Source organism: Camellia sinensis, chromosome 6 (genome assembly GCF_055761805.1).
Source record: "Camellia sinensis isolate YWXY chromosome 6, ASM5576180v1, whole genome shotgun sequence".
Classification (NCBI taxonomy): domain Eukaryota; kingdom Viridiplantae; phylum Streptophyta; class Magnoliopsida; order Ericales; family Theaceae; genus Camellia; species Camellia sinensis.
In genome coordinates, this window is record NC_138966.1 from 78763931 (window position 1) to 78772318 (window position 8388).

Here is an 8388-nt window from a genome sequence, read left to right on the forward strand (position 1 = left end):
TTGTTACTGTTGTTGTTGCTGCTGCTACGGCTCAGCCTGATGTAGTTGTGGCTGTGCCTATTGCTGCTCCCTCCACGAAGCTCTAACCTCAGCACGAGTAGCCCTTGTTATTGCATCTTTTTGTAATGGAATTTCAGCGCCTGACATAGTCTCACTTGGATTACTTAGCCCCACTGGTTCTTGAGGTTGCTGCTTTGTTAGGGAGGTAGGAGAGTCGTTGAAGTGGGCATGTGGATACTAACGTGCTCTGGCTGCATCTGCGTCCCCCTAAGCAGGAGAGGCAGATCGACCATCGCGATCTGCCCCAACACCAAAACTTTTTCCCAGCCCAAGCCCCAATACTTGGGACTGCTGCTCCTGCTGCTACTATTGTGGCTCAGCCTGATGTGGCTAGGGTTGCGGCTATGCCTGTTGTTGCTTCATCCGCAGAGATCTAACCTCAGCACGAGTAGCCCCTGTTGTTGCATCTTTCTGTACTAGAATTTCAGCGGCTAATACTCTCACTTGGATTACTTAGCCCCACTAGTTCTTGATGTTGCTGCTCTATTAGGGAGGTAGGAGAGTCGCTGAAGTGGTCGAGATCAGTTAACTCAAAAATATATACACCTTCTGCGCCCTGCTCTAGCTGCAACGGCTGGTGCGGTAGATATGCTGCCTCATGTTGCAGTAGCGCTGCACCCTTCTCTGGCTATAGCGACTGGGGCAGTAGCAGTGCCTCGTGCTGTGGTAGCTCTACGCCCAGCTTTAGCTGCAGCGGCTGGTGCGGTTGGTGCTCCTTACCTTGATTTCTGACCTCAAGTCTCATCGCTCTCGCTAGTGCATCTGGTTGCAATGCTCTTGGTACTGCATCCCTTCTCTAGGGTGCCTTTGGTGGTAATGCTATGGGTATTGCAGCCATTGTTCAATGTGGTGCCTTTGTTTTCAAATATATTCCATGTCTGCGGCCGCTTTGAACCATGTAGAATGGGTTGACATGATCAAGAAGTGTGTTCATAGCTCGGACGGCGATTTGCTTGCAATGGTCACTTTCCTATCAGCCACCTCATTGACTTCAGGATGAAATGGTTAGGTGTATGCAATCTCTAGGCAGCTAGTCTGTTTACCTTTATTATTGCTATTGTACAAAACGTATGCATGTATCTATGTGTATATATATATATATAGAGAGAGAGAGAGAGAACATGTTTACTTGTTTGCTGATTTTAATAATGTTATGATAATGAAATTTATGTATCAAAAGTTATGTACCTCAACTACTAGAAAGTGGATACTTCATGGGTGTGTTTTGAAAATCACGGAGGAAAAAAAATTGAAAAAGTTATCAAATTCTAAGTATAAAACTGAGGTAGTTGTATAAGTGGAGGTGGTGTTGTATATCTATTGTTATATATAGGGCTAGCCTAGAAGTGTGATTTTTTACCCTTAAAAAGAAATGAAAAATGCTAGGTTGCCTCGTGCACTGAGTCGCCCTTTTTATATGAAATGAGACCAAACCCTAAAAGAGGATTAATAAAAAGGAAGATATATTATCTTCTTTGAGACCATGAACTTGGTTACATGTAAAGAACGGGTAGAGCTCTTGGATGGTGGATGGCTTTCTGGCTGTTGAGTTCAAATTTTGCAAGGTGTAATATATATACTTAAAATAGGATGAAGTGAAAATAGAAGAAACCATTAATAGATCTTAAAGAATGACGTACAAAGCAAAACTAAAATTTTGAAAGATATGAAAATGAACTAAGTGACTCCTAATAGTGCGAGTGATGCAACTTAATGGAACCAGGTATTGGTGTGTAAAGAGTTTTACTTGAAAACCTAGAACAAAACCTTGTGGATACTTGTAAGGTTTGTATATTTGAAAACCAAGTGAATGCATTTGAGAACAAACGCACTTCTTGATCATTGCCAGCAAATCACTGTACGAGTTATGAATGCACTTCTTGATCATGTCAACTCACTCTACATGGTGCAAAGTGGCCGCAGACATGAAATATATCTGAGAATAAAGGTACCCCGTCGAACAATGGTTGCAATACCCATAGCATTACCACCAGAGACACCCCAAAGAAGGGACGCAATACCAAGAACATTGCAACACTATGCAATAGCCAGAGCGATGAGACTTGAGGTTAGATATCAAGGTAGGAAGTAGCAACCGCACCAGCCGCTGCAGCTAGAGCAGTGCGCAGAGGGTGTAGATATTTTTGAGTTAACTTATCCCAGCCACTTTAGTGACTCTCCTACCTCCCTCACAGAGCAGCAACATCAAGAACCAATGGGGCTAAGTAATCTAAGTGAGATTGTATCAGCCGCTGAAATTTCTTAACAAAAAGATGCAACAACAAAGGCTACTCGTGCTGAAGTTAGATCCACGGAGGAAGCAACAACGGCCACAGCAAGAGCAACAACTGCCCATGTATTGGGGCTTGGATTGGGAAGAAGTTTTGGTGCTGGGACTAGCCGCAATGGTCAATCTGCCTCTCCTGTTCCTTCATAGCTGCAGGACAACAAAGTTGTGGGGACGCAGACACAACTAGAGCATGTGGGTCCAAGTAATCCACGTGCCCACTTCAGCGACTCTCCTACCTCCCTAACAGAGTAGCAATATCAAGAACCAGTGTGGCTAAGTGAGACTGTGTCAGCCGCTAAAATTCCAGCACAAAAAGATGCAACAACAAGGGCTACTCGTGCTGAGGTTAGAGCTCCGCGGATGGAGAAGCAACAGGCACAGCCATAGCAACAGTAGCTGCCCTAAGTATTGGGGCTTGGGCTGGGAATAAGTTTTGGTGTTGGGCTAGCCACGATGGTTGATCTGCCTCTCCTGTTCCTTCCCAGTTGCAAGACAACAGAGTAAGGGACGTAGACGCAACCAGAGCATGTGGGTCCAAGTAATCCACGTGCTCATGACAGTACAACTTCTCGTGTTCCCACAGATCGAAATCTCGAATTTCAGAGATCAATGAGGAAATCATCGCTGCAAGAGCTCTTCTATACAAAGGAAGGCTGACCTCTTTGATTGGAGCAATGATCACTATTACATTTTGTGTGGAACATTGTCCATCTGTAACCCATCCAATAGAGAGATCAAAGGTGGAGGGCTGGTCTATAAAGGAAATGAACAATATTTTACGATGTGAAAATGTGGGAAATAACATTCCAACACTTGATCAAATTTTAGAAAATGTAAATGCGAATGACATTGTGGACAATATTGTGATTGTGGAGAAAGTCGGTAGCAAGGGAAATGTTCTATCCTTCTGAGATAAAAGTTCTGAACCATGGGTCAAGTAAGTGCTTCATATTCTGGATTTCAAATTGATTTGTTTTGTTTATTAGTTTCTTTGGAAAGACTTGTCTTGAAGCTGCAGTGCTGAATGGAGCCTTCTGGGGAGTGAGATGATTGGATTGGATTGTTTAGTTGTTGTGGCCATTTCAATGTAGGTAGTGGGGAATCTGGTGACCTGCCACCATGTGTAACTAGGTCTAGGTGAGAGTAGTTGACTGAGCGTACTGTACTTGTTCGACTTTGACCAGAAATGTTAACTAGAGTGTACACGCGATATCTTCCAGAGTTATCTTGGGGATTTTTTAATTGAATTGCAGCTGGTCTCCAGTTATTTGGACCGATTTGTGTGCCGCTGAACTTGTTCAGGTTTGGCGGGCTTTGTTGTTGTCAGGGAGCTTGTAAATGTGTTGGTTTTTACATGCGCTAAAAGGATTGGGTGCTGCTAGAGTTATTTTGCATCCTATACTCTTGTTTCATTTTATCATGATGACCATGTTTAGGATGTGTTTATGAATGATGCTGTGTGGTAGTGTGTGTGGGATCTTTATGGGTGGCAGGTAATGGGGTTTTTCTAGCATGCTGTCAAATGATTGTTTAGTTTTGTGATAGCAGATTTTATTTTCTTTCCTTGCCTAGCCAATTGGGCTGTGATTGGATTTAATTTTGGCTAGGTTGAATCTTGTGTATTTCTCTGTGAGAGCATTGCCTTGGGGTTGAGTCTATAGGCATGTGTTTTGAGCTGTATTTTATGAATTTTCTTTTGTTGTTAATAAAAATCATCTTACCAAAAAAATGTATAAATCCACATTGTTTGGGTTTCAATTATTGGCTCTCAAAATATTTTCTTCAAACTTACGATGTGTTTCTTGTGTGTCTAAGAAGATGGACACTTGTCCCCCAGTCTCTGAAGCTTCTCTCTGTCTAAAAATATTCAAGAATCAAAGCCAACAAGATATGTCTGGATTCGTGTCCGTCACATGTTGGGGGGGGGGGGTGGTCTTTTACAGACTTGACATCTTAATAGTGTCATGCTTCTTAGCTTCTAACCCGTCCATCTGAAAAGTAAAGGGAAAAAAAAAAAAAAAACCAAGCAAACAAACAAACTAGAAAAACTGCTTACAGCTCAGTGTTTTAAAAGGCACGCTTAGGCGCGAGGCGCACCGAGGCACAGCCTTGCACTTCGAATAGGTCGAGGTGAGGCACAATACGCAAGGCACAACTTAATTCTATATATATTTGTTATGTTGAAAAGTTCGTCTATTTTATAATTTTGCTTTTCTTCTACTATTTGCGCCTTGCTTTGGTGGGCTGTGCGCCTCGCCTTGCCTCGCGCTTAGGCTATAGGAGATCTTATTGCCTCGGTGTGCCTAGAGCCTTTTAAAACACTGTTACAGCCTATTATCCCATCAATGTGGAAATATCTTTCAGCTCCTTTGATTGATCAAAAACTCAATAGTTAACAGTTTACCTCACTTGAGTTTATATCATAATGAATTTGAAATTTTCGTTTTTTTATCAAAAAGCTAACGATTATATAAATGAAAATACTAGTTATGACTTTTCTTTTCAGGAGTTTGATTTAGTTAGCATTTATGGATTGTGTATTGTGCTGAAATGTTCTGTATAGTATATCAGCATTATTCTTTCTTTATCTGTGCTTATCTCTCTCCCCCCATTACAGCTGGGAAGTCTGGATTTGGGAGTTTCCTGTCACTTGGACATTCCCCTGAGAAAGCCGACAGAATTTACATGAAAGGCCCTGGTGGACGTGGGGAGGTTGAAGTTGCTGTTTCCGGTGTATTAGGTAATTAACAAACTTTTTTCTTATTATGCAGGTCCCTTCATCTTATTCCCCCCACCTGACACAAACCTTGAGGGAGTACATAAAGCATATTAGAGGGTCTTTTCTTCTCCCCCTTAATTATGAATGGTGGTGATGTTGTCACTAGACATGATTACATGAATATGAATTGATTCATATTCGATGATGAATAATGAAGCTTTGGCCTGAATGTTGACTCTTTTGGCACCTATTGTGACATTGGAATTTAAGTTAAAATTATTTATTGAACTTACTTTCTTATTCAATAAATATAGCGAATCCCACCTCCAGTTGGTTTTACGGTTTAAATTTGTAGTACTTAATCTTTTATTACTGAACTTTTGGTGACATTGCTTATCTTTTACTATTCATTTTGTACTTCATGGATCATGTTGGCAGAGTTTTCTGCCATTTCTGTTGCAACAGAAATCTACTGGGTTTCAAGACTGCTAGGACACAATCCACTAGTAAGATTAGTATCTAAGAAGTAGTTGTTGGTCAATGATCATTTCGTTCATTAAGTACTTTTTGTGTGTAAATATTTGTTGAACCCTCCTGCTAACGTTTCATTTCAGAGGTTAGTCAGTTTTTCTCATTTTAGAGTGATGACTGCTAGGACAGTCTAATAGTATGATTAGTATGTAAGAACTAGAGGTTGTTGGTGTTGAATAGCTTGATATACATTGTTGTGTTGTGCCCATTTCTTAATAGCTTAAGCTTTTGGGAAAATTGTGACTTAACATTATATTTTAGCTTTGGCTGAGAGAGGTCTTGGGTTCAATCTCTCTGTTGGCATTTGGTATTCTGTTGCCGTTTGGTTTCTTCTTCTCAGATTGGTTGTTTGCTTCTCCTTCTATTTGGTTCTCTCTTTGTCTGTCCACGTGCAAGATGCGGTTGCACATGAGGGAGGGTGTTGAATAGCTTGATAATATATATTGCTGGGCTCATGTCCTAATAGCTTAAGCATTTGGGAAAATTGGTTACTTAACAGTTGGTCCATGATCATTTCCTTGGTTGAGTACTTTGTGAATAGAAAATAGAGGAAATAATGAATTTTGTGTATATATACCTTGTATTAATATGGAACACGGTGGCTACTTTTTATTGATTCCTTTCTATCTATTGATCATTTTTGCACTTTAATTTATATACTTACATCTTTTAGTACATAATCTAAAAGTTTTTTTTCATTTATCAGCACTCTAGATGGTTGAATACTCCTCCTCTGTTCTTTTTCTCTTTACAATTCTTCCACAATCTCTGGACTGGTTTACATTTTAAATCTTTCCTTCCTACAGTGAAGACATTTATTTCTGGTGTTCTGATTCATTGTGAAGTAGTACTATATGAAAGTCTTATGTAAGATTGTTTTAGATGCTTTATGTAAGATTGATGCTATAAATTTTGTGTTTTCTGGATTGTCATCTTCCGAACCTTGGCTTTACTGCATCAGATCAAAGCAAGCAGGTTTCAGGCCCTTCTTCACCTACATCTAAGAGTGGATTTGCTACAATTGTTCGTAGAGCAGCAAATGCTGCATCTGTGGCAGCAAAGCATGCCTATGCGGCTGCTGCTGCCACCCGAGGTCCTGATGAAGAGATGATGCCTCTGAAGTGCTGCTTAATGTCTGTATCATTACCATGGGAGCACATTGCTTCCGATCTTTTGTTTAAGGTCAGATCAGTTTTAAAACTTCTGAAAAACTCAACCGAAATTAGTTTATGTAAAAGCCAATTTGCATATAGGGACTATCCTATTTTTTGTGAAATGACTTCTATGCTTGTTTTACTGATTTCTTTCTTCTTGTTGCCAAACTCAGGGAAGCCCTCCAGTGAACTTGTAGGGCGTAGGGCTACAAGATGAGAAACAGAAGACAACCTGAGGTTCCACCTTTATTTATTTATTAAGTGGGGAAATTTTGTCTAGTTTATGCATTTAGGCTGTGTTCGGATCTTGGATTTAGAGAGGGATTTGTGTAGGAGGAAAGGAAAGGGAAGTGAAATGTAAATGAGATATAAGCTTCTTTTTTCACATTTTCCTTCCCTTTTCTTTTCCCTTGACAAATCTCTTCCTAAATCCAAACACAGCTTTAAGAGGAAAACATGAAATAAAAAACATTTACAAATTAGACACAGCTCATCAGGGCAATGATTCATTAACTTGCTTGTTTTTTTGAAGCACAAACGGGAGAATTTATCCTGGAAGCGGAAGAACTACTTACATTGTTGCCAGAGAAAAGCATAGGAGCCTTTTTTGCATTTAAAGTTGTATGCTCTTTTTCTTTCCTCTTTCTTGAATATTTTGGGTGGTGGGTTACTTTTATGATGGGGGTTATGACTGTATTAAAGATATTGTAAATGATTAGTCACCAAAACAAAACAAATTAGTGTCATGTAATTTGTATCTATTTTAGCAGTTACCGGGTTCATCATTTCATTGTTTGTCCATTCCCTTGGATTTCACGCTATTGTCATGTATAAATGACGTTCGAATTGATCCTGAGCCAAAGCCACGTAATAAAGGTATGTGGTACATTAATTTTCCTCATGAATGTGCTTTCGAAACTTGGCTTGAAACACCTTGATATCTCCCTTGCTTTTGTGGACTGTTATGTTAGGCTTTCCTGCATTTGGGCAATTATCAAACTTATTATTTATTTGTTTTTTCAATCAGTAGGAAAGGAATTGCTTTCGAAACATGGCTTGAAACACCTTGATATCTCCCTTGCTTTTGTGGATTGTTATGTTAGGCTTTCCTGCATTTGGGCAATTATCAAACTTATTATTTATTTGTTTTTTCAGTCAGTAGGAAAGGAAAGTTGCATTACGTAGTGATAAAAGACACAAACTGGGGGGGGGGGGGGGGGGGGGGGGGGGGGCGGTGAGTTGCATTACGTAGTGCATTGCGTAGTGATAAAAGACTCAAACTCAGGCGTCACGTCTAATCTTCATTGACTAGGAATCACCTTATTTGAACCCCTTCTAGTTGCTTATTGAATCTCTACTTTAGGTTGGCTATTTCATTCATATTCGTAGAATGGAAACGGTCAGGAACATTCTTCTTTAGGAACATTTTTCTTTTGGCAAAGCAGTACAATCGTGTAACCAACTATTGAGTATTGACGAGCTGCCTAGCTGTCCAGATGCAGAGGAACCAGATTCTGTATGAAACACCATTTTGCAGCCTCAGCGGTGTCGGAATTGCCAACCTTTTAAGAGCCTAGCTGAAACTTAGTCCCCCCTACAAGGGATTGTGATCCTTCAAAATGACTGCAGGGACT

The 8388-nt window shown here is 40.2% G+C and overlaps 1 protein-coding gene across 2 annotated transcripts in view; it reads left to right on the plus strand.

The window, feature by feature from the left end:
* LOC145788642 (uncharacterized) overlaps positions 1-7539 on the plus strand; it is a 29548-nt gene extending 22009 nt beyond the window's left edge. For both annotated transcript variants that reach the window (XM_082874047.1, XM_082874048.1), the window contains 4 exons: positions 4968-5090; positions 6562-6782; positions 6928-6991; positions 7287-7539. In XM_082874047.1, the coding sequence (XP_082730173.1) occupies positions 4968-5090; positions 6562-6782; positions 6928-6951 (368 nt within the window). In that variant the 3' untranslated portion in view covers positions 6952-6991; positions 7287-7539. The remainder of the gene's footprint in view (positions 1-4967; positions 5091-6561; positions 6783-6927; positions 6992-7286) is intronic.
* The last annotated feature ends 849 nt before the right edge of the window (positions 7540-8388 follow it).